This window comes from Eucalyptus grandis, chromosome 7 (assembly GCF_016545825.1).
Source record: "Eucalyptus grandis isolate ANBG69807.140 chromosome 7, ASM1654582v1, whole genome shotgun sequence".
Taxonomy (NCBI): Eukaryota; Viridiplantae; Streptophyta; class Magnoliopsida; order Myrtales; family Myrtaceae; genus Eucalyptus; species Eucalyptus grandis.
The window spans coordinates 26,760,926-26,779,345 of NC_052618.1; the positions used below are offsets into that span (position 1 = coordinate 26,760,926).

The 18,420-nt window shown below is 39.4% G+C and overlaps 3 protein-coding genes and 1 non-coding gene across 5 annotated transcripts; 1 reads left to right on the top strand and 3 right to left on the bottom strand.

Annotated features, from left to right (window-relative positions):
• Positions 1-384: 384 nt before the first annotated feature.
• On the bottom strand, positions 385-2,855 carry LOC104453194 (thioredoxin M3, chloroplastic-like). The gene is made up of 3 exons (XM_039317670.1): positions 2,823-2,855; positions 2,346-2,763; positions 385-1,024 (listed from the first exon to the last, which is right to left on the bottom strand). The coding sequence occupies exons 1-3, from the start codon at positions 2,853-2,855 to the stop codon at positions 705-707; spliced, it is 771 nt and encodes a 256-aa protein (XP_039173604.1). The 3' UTR covers positions 385-704.
• Positions 2,856-4,633: 1,778 nt separating this feature from the next.
• TRNAR-UCU lies at positions 4,634-4,706 on the bottom strand. Its single transcript has one exon. It is a non-coding gene; the product is annotated as a tRNA-Arg (tRNA).
• Positions 4,707-4,865: 159 nt separating this feature from the next.
• LOC104453195 (methylcrotonoyl-CoA carboxylase beta chain, mitochondrial) lies at positions 4,866-10,297 on the bottom strand. Its single transcript, XM_010067714.3, has 10 exons — positions 10,103-10,297; positions 9,871-9,990; positions 8,982-9,416; positions 8,712-8,802; positions 8,161-8,402; positions 7,899-8,063; positions 7,152-7,226; positions 5,858-5,989; positions 5,335-5,391; positions 4,866-5,248 (listed from the first exon to the last, which is right to left on the bottom strand). Exons 1-10 carry the CDS (start codon positions 10,295-10,297, stop codon positions 5,045-5,047), a joined length of 1,716 nt encoding a protein of 571 aa, XP_010066016.2. The 3' UTR covers positions 4,866-5,044.
• Positions 10,298-12,473: 2,176 nt separating this feature from the next.
• LOC104453196 (protein DJ-1 homolog C) lies at positions 12,474-18,420 on the top strand. 2 transcript variants are annotated; one of them, XM_010067715.3, is made up of 9 exons: positions 12,474-12,842; positions 13,352-13,552; positions 13,785-13,934; positions 14,013-14,192; positions 14,314-14,391; positions 16,687-16,887; positions 17,384-17,521; positions 17,599-18,019; positions 18,123-18,420. In XM_010067715.3, the coding sequence occupies exons 1-8, from the start codon at positions 12,495-12,497 to the stop codon at positions 17,809-17,811; spliced, it is 1,509 nt and encodes a 502-aa protein (XP_010066017.1). In that variant the 5' UTR covers positions 12,474-12,494; the 3' UTR covers positions 17,812-18,019; positions 18,123-18,420. The 2 variants fall into 2 exon arrangements, with proteins under 2 accessions (XP_010066017.1, XP_010066018.1); XM_010067716.3 differs by having other exon boundaries at positions 18,182-18,420.

Here is an 18,420-nt window from a genome sequence, read left to right on the forward strand (position 1 = left end):
TTAATATTACCAAAAAAAAATCATAAAAATTGTAAATTATGACAAACGGAATGTAAAATCACAAATTGATATACCAGTCAACTCTCACGTATCATTTAACTTTTAGTAATAAAATTTAACGAAAACTAACATTAGAAAATTTGTCACAAATATACCAGTTTGGGATAAATTTATCAAAGGTATACAAGTTTAAGGTTTTTGGTGGTCAAAAAATTAGTTTTGGGATAAATTTGTTACAGGAGTAGCAATTTGAAATTTTTCAGGGTATCAACCCTTATATATTTGACTCAAATTACTGTAGCTAATGTAGCCTTTCCTTTCTTACCATCCCAAACTTTGTAGATGAACTCTATCAAGAATTAAGCAAATGGTGCAATTTTTGCATACCCGCAACTTGATAATTTCATTAATAACAGCAACAAATTGAATCTGACAAGAGAAAACCACTTTTATCTATGTGAAATTGAAGACAGAAGCCGGCACCACTACTGTTCATAGAAGAGACTTCAAACTGTTCCCTCAAGGCAGGAAAGCCTGAGATGAGAAAGTACCGTACCCAAAACTAGGAGGCTGAGATTTTTGGTGGTTACAACATCTAAAGGATGTACATTCTACATCATCATGCACTTCAGCAGAATTTTATCACACTGCGAGGGACGACGGTCAAATATATCATCCTCCAACTAATTTCCTCGTAAATGTTCTTAGAAGTCTATTACCCTCTGTATTGCAGCAACATAGAAATCCTTTGGCATGGTACCAACAACAGACTCACACTTCTGTCCCTTCTTAAAAAGCAAGACCACCGGAACAGCCTTGATATCATAGTCTTCAGCAATATCCAGGTCATTGTCAGTGTTGAGTAAAAAACATCTGATCTTCCCAGCATACTCTTCTGCAATCTCGTCTATGATCCGGTGGACCATCCTGCATGGTCCGCACCAACTAGCATAGAATTCAACCAGTACAGGAACTTCACTGTTTACAATCAACTCCTGCCACGAATCTTTCGTAATGACTGCAGCTGCACAATTGACAGCATGGAATGATCAGAATGAGCTATTCAATTCATTCCACAAGCATTAGGGCTTAACTATGGTATTACCCAACTTACCTGATTAAACAGGAAAAGAAATCTATGTGATAGTCAATGGTATCAGATGCAAAGGCAGATTTTACAAATTAATGCACAGAAAAATATGACGGATCTGCAGCACAAAATAATGCTGTTATGGTGCTATGGCATCTGGAAATAAGCCCAGCTGGTCATAAAAAGTGCATTTATCTCGTCAGCTCCATCAACTTGGATTTAAGAGATGGGTAACTCCACCATCTATCATATTGTCATAAGCTTTAGAAAAGATATGCTCATGTAGTCCCATTCAGCAATTGGCATTTCCCAATGTTCTAAAGGAGTACACAGCTCTCAGTCTAGATAAGATACCCTCTGGAATTGCCAAAAATAACTTTCCTTGGAAGGCAAAAAAAAAAAAAACGGAAACTTAGACGAACACTAACCCAAAACACGGATGGATTAATAAATAAAGAAACCCTAATACCCACATAAGAAAATTACACCATTGTCCAACAATCGCAATCAGATAATGTGGATGAAAAGTTTCAGAGCATAAGAGGAGTTCTATTAAGTTATCAGATAGATAAGCATTTGGGGATTTTCTTTCCTTTTTTCTTATCAAGAAAAAGACGATAAGCATCTCAGAGTCCATTTATCACATGACTAAACCCTACAGTACTATTTGCCCACTACACGTGACCAGCACAAGAACCTACCATTCAGAGGCCATTCTTTCCAAATTTACTACCCAACTACATCTTCTCTGTCTATCTCAGTCAAATTAGAGTTACTACCAGTTACCCAAATTGAGAAAGGTACTGGCCTGTGATTGAGGAAGAAAGATAAACCAACCTTTTCATGGATGATTACAGACACCATCACTTGCAAAATTCAGCCGGCCTAATGTTGTACTCAATCAATAAGGAGCAAGCGAAAGACATTACCGCGCCTGGAATAGCTAAATGAGAGTACTTTCGATGAAAACTACCACACAACAAGCGGCACAAATAAATCCGACGGGCAAGATTTTCTTCACGCATTGCTGAATTCAATTAAAAACTTCACAATGTAATCTCGTCAGAAATGCAGAGAGCGATTCAAGACAAAGAGAACCAGCAAGAATCAACTCGATTCGGAACGAACCGAACCCGAATCACAAGGAGCGAGCGCGGGCCCCGATTCCGCCTCACGAGCAGAGAATGCAGCGAACGCGACCGCGGAAGGAAAAAGGAAAATGAGGACCCGAAGAGAGAGAGAGAGAGAGCTTTACCCTTGAGCTGGCGCGCGGCGGAGACGACCGGGAACCGAGACGAGGCAGGGGCGCGGCAAACCCTGAGCCCCAATTCGGACCGCGAGGTCAGAGGGAAGGCGACGCCGGCGCCGGCGCCGGCGGCGCGCACGCCGGGGGCACAGCGGCGGCGGCGGCGGCGGATGAGGAGGGAATCGCGGCGACGGCGGCGGCGGCGGCCAGCATCTCCGATCGCGAGGCGGGGAGTTATCCGGCGTCGTTTAGGCGGGGAGTAGGAAACGCGAAGGAGGAGAATGCATATCAGAGAGAGCAAATGGGGCACGTTTTTTAATCGATTTCGTATCGGAATGTCTTTGTAGAGAGAGCAAATGGCGCACGTTTTGTGATTCGCTCGTATCGGAAAGTCTTTGGGAATATCTCTCTCTCTATCTCTAGATTTCTAGAGAGAGAAAGTGCGTTGTTATGGACGGGTTTGGTGAGAGCGTTGTAGGTGATGACCGATCGATCGATCGTCCTCCTCGCGGGGGCCATATTCAGCAGTCGAGGTGGGGGGAGGTGGGGGTGCCCCCGCGTGCTTGTTCTTTTTCAAGGGTTGACAAAAGAAAAATGATTGACGGCTCAACTTTTAATTCGTTAAATACGGTTCTTAAACTTCAATATGCAATATTCAAATTTTTAATTTTATTCAACGTAATTACTGAACCACCTTCAGCATATGTTCAATATAGTTCTTGGATTATATGAAAATGTGCAACATTGAACATGAATTAATAGAATGAAAACATCGAACATAATTATATTAAACACGTATCAAAAGTTTAGAAATCATATTGAATAAATTAAAATTTTAAAACTATATTGTGCATTAGGTTAAAGTTCAAAGGTTGTATTGAACAAATTAAAAGTTTAAAAATCATATTACATATGAGTCAAAATTAAATTAAATAAAAGATTATTTGTGTTGGTATCCTTTGACAAAAGCCCCAAATTTAAAAGTAATAAAACTATATTCAATATAAATATAAACGTCCAAGATGGCTGCCTAAAGTGAGGTCATCTTTTTGTTTTTGAAAGGTGATTTAAAGAGGATTTTGTTTCAAATAACCACACGAAGTGGTGAAGTCAAGCCTCAAAGAAGTCTTTGGCTTACCCTGCCCTGGTGGTAAACAAGTGATTTTCTAGGTTAAAGACTTTATATCTCACGCGTCCGAAGTAAAAGATCTCGGCGCTTTGTACCTTGGTAGATAAAAAAAAATCATAAGAGAAAAAAAGAAAGGCAAAATCAATCTAGGATGGCCATCCATCTATTTTCTCATGCGTTGACTGCACACCTAATCCTCTCGGGGACGTCACCTCAATTTGCTGAAATGTAAGCATCAAAATGAAGTCTTACTCTTAAACCCCAATTACGTACCGCCTTCTCTCTCTCAATACGAAAGTCCTAATATTTGATAGCAACTATCTTTATACATATCGGTTGTTTATGCATATCATGTTTGGCTAACATGACATTTGTCGTTTGCCATCTCAGATGCCCACGTATACACATTCTCACAAATTTTTTTAATAATGATCAAAATTATTGTCTCTAGGATAAAAATTTGTGTCTTTTTATTTTTATTTTCAAAGATTTTTTTTTTTCCTTTGGAAAAGTTTGTGTTTAAGAAAGTGGGGATTGGAATCTTCTAATGAATAAGAAATTAAGAGAAAAGAAGAAGAAGAAGAAGAAGAAGAAGCTTGAGATGAAAAATACACATTGTAAGTTCATTTTTCCAACTTCTATAGAAAAACAAAGAAAATAAATTAGGTCTAGGAAATTGTGGACATAATAAATAGATTAGAACAGGAAAGATTGTAGGAATTCGGGCTGTTATTTAATTATTCTATTTAATGCTCTAATATATTTGTCTTGACATCGTTTCGCGATATTTTTATTTCTTGATAACGATTCGTGTCGAATCTCATAAGTAAAGAACAAATTACCTTGTGAGAAAAAAACAGATTTAAAAGCACGAAAGGTTCTAGGACTTCGAACCGTTACAAATCAGTGGGACACAGGCTTGTAAAAAAATCCTAGGGGCTCCACTCTTAGATTTTTAATTATTTTATTCCATGTTCTAATCTAAATTTGTGTATGGTATATTTGGATTTCTTTTTTGAATATAAAACTATAAAATCAAATAATTCTTCATTTTCTAACTGTTTTACTTCGCGTTGAGTTTACGTGACTAAGAATATGATAAATCGATAAATAAAAACTTATCTTTATTAATAAAAGGGTTAAAAAGACCATAAATGCAGGCTGGACGCACGCCTGGTGGGACTCGAACCCACAATCGTCTGATTAGAAGTCAGACGCCTTATCCGTTAGGCCACAAGCGCTCTTACTGACATTCTTCGTAGATGATTATAAGGCTATTGATCGTTCGGCCTTTACCAATACATCCCTGGAACGTTCAACGTACCAACATTTTGGAATGTAAATTCATATGCAGATCGCGCTATGACCTTGGTAGTCGTCCTAGACTTCAAGAGCTTGCATTACGGAAAAAGATCGATGTGAGAAAGAAAGAGAGATGCAAAGGTTCTTTTCGCAATTTGACGGGCAAGTTTACATTGGGATTCCGATCAATGGATGTGGCTGCCGGGGAGTTTTTTTCCTATACATGGAGCGACGAGCGCCGTCCCTTCTTTCTCCTCCCCCCCATCGTTTGGTACTTTCACATTCTAAAGACCCCGTACTTGGTGTCCTCTGGGTCACGGTTCAACGAGGCGGAGATGCAGAGGCCGATGACTTTTCTGGTGTCGGCCGGGTCGATGATCCCGTCGTCCCACAGCCTCGCCGTGGAGTAGTAAGAGTTTCCTTCCCTTTCGTATGCCTCCACGACTTTCGCCTTGAAACTTTCCTCGTCTTCCTTCGTCCACTGCAGCAAAAACATTATTGAACTGGTAAGCGAGCCTCTTCAGTCTTAGAAGGATGTTCTTTTAACATGAACATGTGACGTTATACCTGGACTCCCTGCCTTTTCTTGTTCGCCCTCTCTATTTGAGACAGGACTCCGGCAGCCTATGGATTGCCAAGTGAATGCATAAATACAAAGCTTTACTACCGGAAGCTAAAGAACTCTCGGATAACAAGTCCGCATCAGGTTGGTAAAGAGTCATGCCCAGCTAAAGAAGGCATGCGCATGTCTATTGCATAAACCATGAATATGGAAAGCTAGATTAATTTTTTTTTTGAAATTAATCAATGAAAATCTCTTGGTTCCTTTTCATGACTCAAGCACATCAGAAACCATGCTAGACAATGCACTTTTAGGAGGAATAGATTACATCTAGTTAACAAAGCTAATAGGTCCATCACTTTACAAATTCTACTATACAGAAAATGAAGTAGGTTAATACTCCACTATGCATGCTTTAAAGTGAGACACAATACAGGCTTTCCTTTTGGAAGCATGCACTCTGGGGCTAAAATGCGAGATCATAGAGATCTACCGGTCATGAAAAAGGAAGATGGGGATGCAGCCTACCTGAGTTCCTCCCATAACGGAAATTCTTGCATTTGGCCATAGGAACATAAAATCAGGACTGTATGCACGGCCACACATAGCATAATTTCCAGCACCAAAGCTTCCACCCACAATGATTGTAACTTTGGGAACCTGGAAAATACAAGTAAGCCGTTTATCTTTTTTAAGTCCCCTTCACCTTTTTTGATTGAAAACTTTGTGTCTTCTAAAATGCAGAAACATGTTTAGACCTACCAAGTAATAAAGAGGCCACAACACAAACAAAAGAATTAGTGAAGTTTAGATACTGGATTTTCTTTTCCATGTTTTGGCTAGAACTAAATCTTATTGCAGTTATGCATCAAAACCAAAGTTGAAAGCCTACTTATACCCCTTAGATGACTTATCTAGTATTTAACATCATCCAAGCTGAAGAAGAATGAGAACCGAGGGAAAGCTAGATGATCGTGTCTCCTAAAGACAAAGTGAGAAGTGATGCATAAATTAGTATTGAGACTAGAACCATGTCATATGCCTAGCCATGGACAAAATGAACAAGATGGTTCACGCTTGCCGAAGATTGCAAGTTCTATAAATTCTCTTGCTGGACTTAGATATGATCACATATCTATATTTTAAGCACTATTTTCAAGTCACAGATACGAATTCAGGCATCTATAAAATGCTAAATCACATGGAAAAGAAGGATAATGACAAAACAAACTTTTGATTGCTTGTTCAAGGAATGTCTCCGCCAGTTTTTTTAATAACTAGCTTTTTTTTTTTCTTAATAAGCACATGATTGTAAGAATTTGTCATTTAAAAAAAAAAGTTAATAAAGATTTATTCAGCATATTCATTTTCAGTAGGTCTTAAGGCCAACTCAACTGGCAAATTCAAAGGAAGAAGAATCTAAAAGTTGTAAGTTCGACCCTTAAAAAGGCATATAATTTCTGCATATAGCTCAAATGGAAAATATACTTTTTGGCTGCGGAGGAAGACTTTATACAAGGGCAGTAACTGTAAGCTGATGATTGAAGACCTCTCATAAATATTAAAAAAACCACCTCATAGCATTTCAACTTACGGAATTGCCATAACCAATAACTCAAAACCTCAGTGGCATTATCAGGAGATATATATAGATGAGATGAAAGCTAGCCAAATGCGTTCTTTTCTAGAGGGGCAAAAAAGAAACAAAAAGAATTGCTAACTCCCAATATAATACTTCAGAGTACCCTTAAAAGAACTCACAAACACTAACCAGAAAGAAAAGAAAAAAATAAGCATAATAAACAAAGTGCATGTAGCTGACCTTTGCACAAGAGACTGCCATCACCATTTTTGCTCCAGATTTAGCTATCCCATTTGCTTCCGATCTGGATCCAACCTTGCACATTGAAGCATGACATTTCAATATCATGCAACTTGAGTGGAAAATAAATCATGACGAAAATGCTACTTCCGGTGGTGTAATCACCAAAAAGTTGTTCTTAAGAGTTGAGCTCCTTCAGCATAAAACAATATATTACTTGAAACAGCAACTACTGCTTAAAACAAAAATTTCCTAACAATATTTCAACTGCCACATGTTGTCGTCATCTTAAAAGGGTATCCTAGTAAGGACTTCTACTGTTCCTCTTCTTTTCTTTCCCCACTGAAACTCACATGCTCTAACTTCATGTGAGATGCCCATTGCTTTTTAAAAGGAAAGTACTGGTTTTTAAGGAGGTATGAGAGTGAATTAAAAATGCCAAAAAAGGATACACGGTCTACCACTGCTAATGTGGAAGTATATGAGAAGAACCAGAAGGCAGTTACTATATTCATGCACTCAATTACCCATATCTTGGATGCTTGAAAATCTTGTTTTTGCAATGCAAGTTCTAGAGCTCTACCCATAAGGTCTAAGTTTACCCTCTGAACAGGGAGTCACATTATGCCAAAACATCCTCAAGAACCATTTAGCAGTTATTACTGGCCAATTCAGATTGGAATTAAGCAATCGGAAGTATTCGTAACCAAAAATTGTTGAAACAAGTTAGCGGAGGAACTTGCATACCATGAACCCAGTTATATTTTGAAGGAAGATAAGAGGAATGTTACGCTGGCAGCAAAGTTCAATGAAATGGGCCCCCTTTAAAGCAGATTCGTTAAAGAGTATCCCATTGTTCCCAATAATTCCCACAGGTTGTCCAAAAATCCGGGCAAATCCTGTCACGAGAGTCTGAAAAAAATGGAACAAAGTCAAACAAGCTCAGAGGCACACAGCAGGAAAAAGAAAAAGAATCCCCTAAATGCTTCAGTCACAAGAGTATCCTCACAGTGCCATAGAGTTTTTTGAATTCATCAAATTTGCTGCCATCTACAATCCGAGCAATAACAGACCGAATATCAAAGGCCTGCTTGTGGTCTGTTGGTGCAATAGAACGAAGCTCCTTCACATCATATAATGGCTCTTTAAACTCAGAATTGACATTTTGCAATCTAGCCAAAGTTCCTTGTTTCCCAGCAGTGTGCAAATTCTTAATGATGTTCCTTCCAAGAGCAAGACCATGCAGCTCATCTACAAATTGGGAAATAGAAAATATAACTTATGGCAGCAAAAGAAGACATTCCAACCTGTCGTGGGAGAGAGAGAGAGGGTGTATTCGTTTCAATAATTCATTTGAGTTGAAATTAAGCACAGAAAACACTTTAACATATATGCAGAAGCTAATTCTAAAACAATAAAACTCAAGTATCCATTTTGGAAATATTAAATTTCATGAATCGTAGGGAGCTCAATACATAAGCAGATATAGCGCAAAAAGCATTGGACAAATCACAGGAGATACATATGACACAGAGTGCACAGAAAAGATCAACTATATACCTTGTGCAAAATAATCCGAAACACCTGACGTCTTGCAATGCACCGCTGCACCCCCTAAATCCTCTGCAGAAACTTCCTCTCCCGTAGCAGCCTACTGAAACTCCTCTTTGATAAATGTCCAGGTTTTAAAGTGACATCCTCAAGTGCAAAACACTAAAAAGTGCATAACATAGACCATTTACCTAATCATGCCTAATGGTAGAAGCACAATAACGGAAGACTTGATGCTAACACACACGAAAACCCAACTTACTAAAACCTACAACTAACCTTCACAAGTGGTGGCCCAGCAAGAAATATAGTACCATTTCTCTTGACCATAACACTTTCGTCAGCCATGGCAGGAATATAGGCACCCCCTGCAGTGCAAGAGCCTAATACCAGTGCAATTTGAGGAATGCCTTCGGACGACATCACAGCTTGATTGTAAAATATCCTACCAAAATTTTCCTTGTCAGGGAAAACATCAGCTTGTTTTGGGAGGAAAGCGCCGCCACTATCAACAAGGTATACACATGGCAGTTTGCATCGGGCGGCAATCTCTTGTGCCCTGAGATGCTTCTTAACAGTGATTGGAAAATATGTTCCCCCTTTAACAGTAGGATCATTAGCCACGAACATACAAAGCTGCCCGTAAACAGGACCTATTCCAGTGACTATACCAGCAGATGGCAAAGGATCTTCATACAGCTCATGGCCTGCAAGCTTTTCCCATAAGATGCAGGATAAGAACTAGAGAAATAAGACAAAAGTTCGTCGCGCAAACTTAACTCAAGAGAAGTACAAGATAATAGAAACTTCTAATTCCCAGAATTTCTTTTCTTTCCAAACCACAGAGCTAACTGCTGTTACAACAACGGCCCATAATTATGCAGTAGCCTAATGTGCATCTGATATAATCTCGATCAGGGGTCGATCAATTGCCGCTAATTTAATTTTGTTCAAGAAGCGGCTCGGCTTGGACTAGAGTATCTAACAGAATGCACACCGACTACTTGTCAACTCCGTCATAAACTTTCCTCGCCTCGATACTAATTCAAAACCAAAGACTGAGGATAAGCAACAGACCAATCAACACTTCGCAATGACATGAATTTACTCAAACACGAACTGACAGCCCGCAAGACCAAAGGAAAAAAAAAATCAAGAGTCTCCGAACCTGCGAGAGCTCGAGGAAAGAAGAGCCGGGGTCGATGAGGCGATCGATCCTTTCCCGAGGAAGCAGCTTGCTCCTGCTCTTGTTTCTCCTCACGGCTTCCGCTCCTCCCCCGCCGATCACCTTCCAACCATCAACAAACCCCAGAACACTCCCTCAAACACCGGAAAACACTCAAAGCGCACGCGCAATCACGACCATCCACTCCGAGAGTACCAACGTTTGACCTCGTTACCTTTTGGACGTGAGACTGGAGCTGCGAGACGAGATCCGCCATGGCGCCGGCGTTGCGGGCGTACTCGCCGGAGCCGCGGTCGACGCCGTCGGGGAGCACTCCGGAGCTCAACCCCCGCCGCCCGCGGCGGCGAGGCGGGGCCGGGGCGCGGCCGGAGGAGGCCGAGACGGCTCGCCGCGCGAAGGCCCTCAGCATTTTCGCGATCGCCGGTTTCTCTCTCGAGGATCGGGCCGGAGACGGTGCTGAGCTCGAGTGGATTTTTGGCGACGGCGATGGCGGATCGAATCGGTTAAATAATTATGAGAGCGGTGGCGGAGCTTGGGTGGAGTTCATATCCGGCCCCTCCCGCGAGGCTTGCGTCAGCACGCCACGTGGAAACTTCATCCACTCGACTTATTTAAATTCTGAACTTTGGACAAACGTTCAACTTTTTAATTCGTATAATATAATCTCTAAACTTTAGGCATATATTCAATTTAATCATCTTATTGTGAGAATATTCAAAAAATTTCTTCCGTTAATTCAAGTTAATAACCAATATTAAATAATTTCATATAGTCCAGGAATTATATTAAATGCATATCAAAAGCTGAGTCAAAAACAACATTACATGTTTAGTTAAAAAGTTATAGACTACATATCACATGGTCAACATTTAATAATCATTATGTTGTTGTCCTATTTATATATGAATATTAATTTTTGCTTCCATTTAATCCTAAATATGTTGGCCTTGATTTTCGATTATAACAAATAAATATGTGTGGTGTCTTGAGATATTTGGATAAAGGAATAGCAATTATGAATCTCAAAATGTGGAAATTCCATTTCAATTTTGTTGGCACCCTAGGAACACCAACTTTGATGTCAAAGAGTTAAAGTTAATATGCAATTCATGTCATCGACTATCCTTCGGCATTGACTATGGCTTTGGATATAATGCTGATCGAGTCAATGTTGGTGAAAGTGCTGAGACTATATCAATAAATAAAAAAAAAGGAGGAAATCTCTTTTAAGTTAGGTTGTAGTGATGAAACAAAGTAATTGATTAAGTGAAGTCAGTGCAAACTATGATTTAATGACCAATGCATGTAATTCGATATTGATTGTGAATACGATAAGACGGTCAAACACAAGCCAACAAATGAATGGACTTAAGTGAAGGCCAGATGGGAATGATTTTTGTCTGCTGGCTCATTGTCGAGTCCACGTATCAAGTTTAGGTTGGTCGAGTGGATTAGCATTAACATCGATTCATAGAGTTTGGCCGAAATCAAATCCATGGGAAGGATCATTTGGCGACTTACATGGGTGTGTTTCCTCCCAGGGTTTCTTCCCAAATTGTCGGTTGTGCGGGGTTCCTGGGTCACCAAAAAAAAAAATCCATGGGAAGGATAAGAGAGCAAGAACAGTCTTTGTAGTCAAACTTTGAGTGGAAATAGTCACCTAAAATGCCGGCTACCATTGCAATAGCTATTACATTTCAAACATCTGCAGTTCGGCCAAGTAGTTATTGCATATTAAATGTGCGATACAAAATTAACAAGCATTAAATCTGTTATATCGAATATTGATTATAGAAAATCGTGAGCTTCATGCAGATTTTATCCGATTCTATTTATTTCGTAGAATATGAATGATCTATAATTTTTTTTAAGTAATCGTTTAAATCGTTTAGGAAAATAAATGAAGGATTTTTTTTTTCATAAACTGTTTAGATATAAATTATTATTAATAGGATTAATACTCTGAAAAAACCTCACATTGGTACACATATGATAAATTTACTCTAAACTATTTTTTTGATAATGAAAAATCTCAAACTAATACACCCATGATAAATTTACCCCGATTAATCATAGAAAATCCAAAATTGATATTTTTGTGATAAATTTACCATAAATTAATCTATTCGACTGCAAAAAACTTCAAACCGGTATGTTTGTAACAAATATGTTCTTCATTAAATTGGATTAATATCACAAAAAATCGCACAAAAATGTATAACTTGAGTAAAATCTCAAACTGGTATATAGTAAATTGTCATGTGTTATTATTAATTTTTTTTTTGACACCTGGGAACTTTCATGCGCCGCTTGCGATAGAGTAAATTCTAGAGAAGTAGGAGACTTACCACCACTTTTTGTTTCGGACAAATGTCATGCGTCATTTAATTTAATGATTTGACAATAAAATCTAATTAAAACTAATATAGTGTAAATTTATCAATTTGTAGTAAATTTTTTAAAGACGTATGATTTGTAATTTTTGATGATTAAAAAATTAATTTAGAGTAAATTTATAAAAAAACAAGGTGTTAGTTTCTTTTGTCTTCTTTATATTTTTTTATTGGGTAGTGCTCACCACTGCAAAAACTTCAGAATCAGTTTGGATGAGATACTTCCCTCTCCAAAGCGGCGGCGGATTCTCCTTCCGACAGAGCTCGAGCTCGAGCTCGACAGCAATGGCGTCCCTGCCGTCCCTCCTCTCGCCGGCTCCATCATCTCTCAAATTCCTGCTCCTTCGCCGGCCCTCCTCACTCCCGTCGCCCGCGACTTCGCTCTCTCCTCCGGCGCTCGCGTCCGCCGCGCCCCCGCAGAGAAAGGCTTCCGCGCAGGCGTCCGCGAAACGCTCTTCAAGGCCCTCCGGGACGACGCCGCCTCCTCCTCCTCCGCCACCTCCGACCGTGACCGTCTCGACCCCGGACGCCGCCGGAGCTCCTCCCGTCGCGACCAAGAAGGTCCTCTTCGGGAATTTTCCCTCCCCCCTCCCCTCTCCTTTTGCCTTTTCTATCGTGTTAATTGGTGGGAATTCGAGCAAGAGGGAGCGAGAGGCTGTTTGGCATCGTAAGTTGCGGGTTTGCTGTTTCCATTTTCATTGGGAGAGGAGAGTTAAGGAAAAAAATGGAGGACCCATTTGGTGAATTCTCTTGTTTTGTTTACTGTCCACGTTGGTTGTCTCGGTGACTGGATGACAACAACAAAAGGTGAAGTTTTGAAAAGGTTTTGATGATGCTCTATTATTTCCTACTATATGGAGGGAAGAGTTGGATGGGGAAATTTGAAATGTAAGGTATTTTTCCAATTGCATTTGCTAGCGGAAAAGTGAAAAATGGTGGGCGCAATTTAGATTGGTCACGACATAAATCTTTCAGGAAGATGGAAGTTTTCATTGGTTATGAAAGATAGTTTGGTCGTAGATATCTGTAACTTCGTTTAGAGTGCTGACTTGTCTGTTCTTTCGTGCTAGGTCCTGATACCGATTGGATTTGGCACAGAGGAAATGGAAGCTGTGGTGCTTATTGATGTGCTTCGCCGAGCTGGCGCAAGTGTGACAGTAGCTTCTGTGGAGCCACAGCTCCAGATTGAAGCCTCTGGTGGTGTTAAACTCGTTGCTGATGTCCCAATTTCGGAATGCTGTGATGAAGTTTATGATCTGGTGGCTTTGCCGGTACATTTCTTCACATAAATGTATATTTCCAAAAGTAATAGCATGATTTAGCAAGTAAGGAATACATAAAGCATCCATATGTGGTTCTTAAGCAAGCTGTGATGCTATGATCAAAGTAAGCAAAAGTAGTGATAAAATCACAATGACTGAAGCTAAATCTTCAAAAAAAAAAAAGGGATTTTGCAACCAACCAAGTTGTGGTTTTGTGAGAATGATATTTCCGCTCTTGTAGGGAGGAATGCCTGGTTCAGTGCGGCTCAGGGATTGCGAAACCCTTCGAAATATCATGAGCAAACAGGCTGAGCGAAAGAGGTTATATGGAGCTATATGTGCTGCTCCTGCAGTCACACTTCTCCCCTGGGGCCTTTTGAAAAGAAAACAGGTGGGTCACTATGTCTTGCATTAAATTAGACAAATTTACCCAAATTGTAACTGGTGATAACATTGTTTTTCATTCTAGACTACTTGTCACCCTGCATTCTTCGACAAGCTCCCCACTTTCTGGGCTGTTAAATCAAGTATTCAAGTTTCAGGAGAACTTACAACTAGCCGTGGTCCTGGAACTTCATTCCTTTTTGCTCTGTCCTTAGTGGAGCAGCTCTTTGGTGAGTCTGTCGCTGCAGAAATTGGAGAATCCTTGGTAAGGGCCTAGTATATATTGCGTAAGAGAAAATATTCATACAAGACTTCACTAATCAACCACCTGAAGGATATAGTTCATGAATTTGATCTCTTCCTTTTTTTCCCTAATTTATTTATAGCTGATGCACGATGCTGATGATAATTCCAAAAACAAAGAGTTCAACAAAGCTGAGTGGGTCGTGGACCATACTCCTCGTGTAAGTGTTATCTCTGAATTTGTGTTCAAGTAGTCAGCTCTTCTGTTCACCACGTGCCAATTTGTAGGTTTGTTTCTCATCAGCTATTACTGTCTTCCAAATTCACTACCATAACCTCATATCTTCTAAGGCTATAAGATCATATCATGTTGCCTGAAGTGGAAGTAACTTCTTGTATCTATGTTTCGTCTGTTGCTTATGCTTCTTCTAATTGTAAATTCTGGGACATTCAGATTGGTTTTTCATTAGATGTACTTTTTAACACTGTTTAAATTGATCCTCACCTGGCAAGAGTAGCTTCAGGTCTCACTGACTTCTTAGTTTGGTGAAAAAGAGTAGCATTGAACCTATCCTGTCAATATAAGGTTAAACTTGAATCGAGTCCTTGTTTGAGGTAATGATGCAAAGAATCTCCATATCACCCTCTCTCCTCCCTTTTCCTCTCTTAGACATATCATAAAGATTAAGATATATACATACTGTTAGATATAGAAAAAGGTTTCCAGTAACAAAATAATGGGTAAGAAATTGGTTGTCCCAGCTTTAAAGTGGGACAATGGGAATGTACAGAGGCCTTGATTGCAGTTGTAGGATGTGTAGTGTAATTTGAACTGTAGAAAGAGTAGTGGTGAAGCTAGAATTCTAATGAAGGGGGAAGAAATGTTTGATGTATTAAAAAATTAATTAACATTTGATATCATCACATGTAGAGAGACCACTGCACAAGTATAATTAAATGATAAATAATGTTTCCGTAGGGGAATGACGTAGTCATCCAACATGAAATCAAGGGGTTGGGCTCAATGAACCCCTTGAACTATACCACTCAGACCCAAAGAAGCTTATATAAATGTCTTTTGGGCCCATTATGATGACTTGCGAAGGCCAGAAGAGGGAGGTGACAATCCCTGCTGCAAAGGCCTAAATGTTTTTTTTTTTTTTTTTTTTCTTTTTTGTTGGGGGGGGGGGGAGGATAAATGTTCAATGTACTTAACTTAAAAATTTAATTTTCATTTGTCATCATCACATTAGAAAAGAACACTCCGCAAGTATGAAAAGTTAAAACAATAAATAATGTTTTTGTTGTGGAATGATGTAGTCATCCAACATGAAATCCTAGGGGCTGGGCTCAACCAACCCTTTGAACTGTACCACTCAGACCCAAAGAAACTTACATCAACATTGTTTGGGCCTATTATGAATAGTTGCAAAGGCCAGAGGGGGGCTGACAATCCCTGTTTTCCCCTCCCTGGCTCCATGGCTGAGAAAGTGGGTTATTGGATTAAATCTGCATTTTTGAATTGAGAATGACAATGTTTTTCCTTAAGGGGCATTATCTTACTATAAATACATTTTGTAACCTCTGTGGTTTCTGGATAGCGGGAGATGGGTTTGTTCCTTTGAAAGCGAGTGCTTTTAGGCAAAGCCAAATGTTTATCCACCTGTACTAGTTGTAAAAGAGTTGGAAATGAACCTGTGTTATCATTGCTAGATTTTGGTCAGCACGAAAAAAAAGAAAAAAAAAGTTAAGGCCCTTTCTTTTTTCAAGGTAGCTTAGCTTCACCCTTCCTGACCTGTAGAATCTATTGTTGAGGGTGGGTTTGTAGGATTAAAGACTTTCTAAATTTAATTGAAGGCTTTATGATATGGAGGAAAGTGATTTAGAGAAAGCACATAATGATTTTATTTGCGTGACTACTCTTTTGACAACATTTGCAGTCTGAGGCATTTAGTTTCCACCAATTGAACAAGTTACCAAAGACTTATGTACTAAGCTTTTCTTCCACAAAAAGCTTAGCAATAAAATTAGTCATCAGCACCGTTCATTTGCTTCTAATAGCTTAATCAGGCAGAATTTGTGCATGAAGTTGATTGATCAAACTATTTTACATCTATCATCTACTAAATGGCTGTAATTAGGATGTATTATCCTCTATAATTTTGTGCAAAGTCTTCAATCCCCATACTTGCAATTTTTAATAGACCCTTCACTTTGAATAGCTTGTTCTATCAGAGACTCTCTAGCTATGCTTTCACCAGTTGAAAGAAAAGCTGCTTGTTGTGCAGTCTGATTTAGGAGTTATTTGGAACTTATTTTGGCAAATATCATTTTCATGGAAGAAAATCTTTTATTTCCATCATGCACCAGTTTTCTTTTGTTTCCCTTTTTTCCTTTTTTTCCCCTAGAATCTTTTGTTTATATTTAAGAATTGTTTACAATATACTAACCCTTATTATAGAAAGGATTCCTTTGTAACATAAATGACATCTCTCTGCTATTTAAATTTCAAACAGGTGCTAATTCCAATTGCAAATGGTTGTGAGGACATTGAAGTGGTAACTATAGTGGACATTCTACGGCGAGCCAAAGTAGATGTGGTGGTTGCTTCAGTTGAAAGGCATTTGCAGATTTTGGGGTCACAAGGCACAAAAATTGTTGCTGACAAGTTAATTGGCGAAGCTGCAGAAACAAGCTATGACTTGATCATTCTTCCAGTGAGATTTCTTTTGGTGTTTTGCTCTTAGAAACAACATGTTTTGCAGTTGTCCAAGAGTTACTATTACAAGAGCTCTATGACTAATAGCCTTGAAAGTAAATCAAATTGACAAAATTTTGTTGCTTTATGAGCGTTAACCAAGCAAAAGCTCCAATAGAAAATTTTGGTTACTTGAGGTGAAGGAAGTTGGCAGAGAGGTTGCCTCTCCTGAGCAAGAGCTTTATGCACATCACAGCCTTGCTCCAAACCATTTTGCTGGGAAGATAGATTTTCTGCTGTAGTTGGATTAATTACTTTTGATTATTATTCTCAACATGTTTTTAGTATCAAGACAAGTGAAGAGTAACCATGTGCCAGAGTGCTCAATTTGCCTCCCTATTGAGCTTTTTATTTGCATGCTTATTCTGTGATTCAATTTGTCAAAGTTGAGTATTGCACCAGCTTGCATGTGTGTACACAATTAATTAAAAGGATTATTCAATATGGATTTACAGGGAGGAACTGCTGGTGCTGACCGTTTACATAAGTCCAGAATTTTGAAAAAGCTGCTGAAGGAGCAAAATTTGGCTGGAAGAGTATATGGAGCAATCTGCTCTTCGCCTGCAATCTTACACAGACAGGGTTTACTGAAGGTACTTAAAATCCTACTCAGTACCCTTTTCTTCTTTATCTCCTGTATCACATCAAGCATAATTTCTCCAATGTGTAGGATAAGAAAGTCACTGCACATCCATCTGTTGCCAACCACCTCGCGTGTGAAGGAATAGATGGTGCTAAAGTGGTCATTGATGGGAAGGTGATCACGAGCAGGGGACTTGCATCTGTCACGGATTTTGCATTGGCTATCATAAACAAACTTTTCGGCCACGGAAGGGCAAGAAGTGTTGCAGAAGGCCTTGTTTTTGAGTACCCCAGAAGTTAGGAAGGTCCATGGGCTTAGTACGCAAAAGTCAACAGTTTTTGCTGGCTCATTATCCCTCTACTAAGAGAACTATGTTTTTGCATGGACAAGGCTTTAATGTGGGATTTTAGGGTTCTTCAGCTGGATGTAGAGGGCTTCGTTGCAGAATTATGTGAAAGCTGCTCATTTGAGAGAATACTATGCACTTCGTGCAGGTGCTGATTGGCAGGTAAGATATTTACTTGCACTGTATATGCTCATTTTGGTTATAGTACACATCGGTAATCTTTGTATTCAACCCCTGCAAGGCTGAATGACTTGTTTGGTTACAGATTCTGCCGTCGCCTAATGCAGATGGATTGTGGATGAACTGATCCAATGCTGTTTTCAGGATGGACTGATTTGGAGGAAAAACAAAGCGGGGAGATGTGTGTGTACTGCGGAGCTGCTCTTACTTGTGTGTCCTATTTTCGGCTGCAAGGGCTACGCATCTAATCGGAGATAGAAGTTGGGAATGTCCTTTCCTCGTTTCTTTCAGCAATTTTTTTCTTTTCGTTTTTTATTTTGTCTTCTTGTTTTAGTCAGTAATCTGATGATACGGTTCTCTGATTAGTGCTTCTTGTACATACC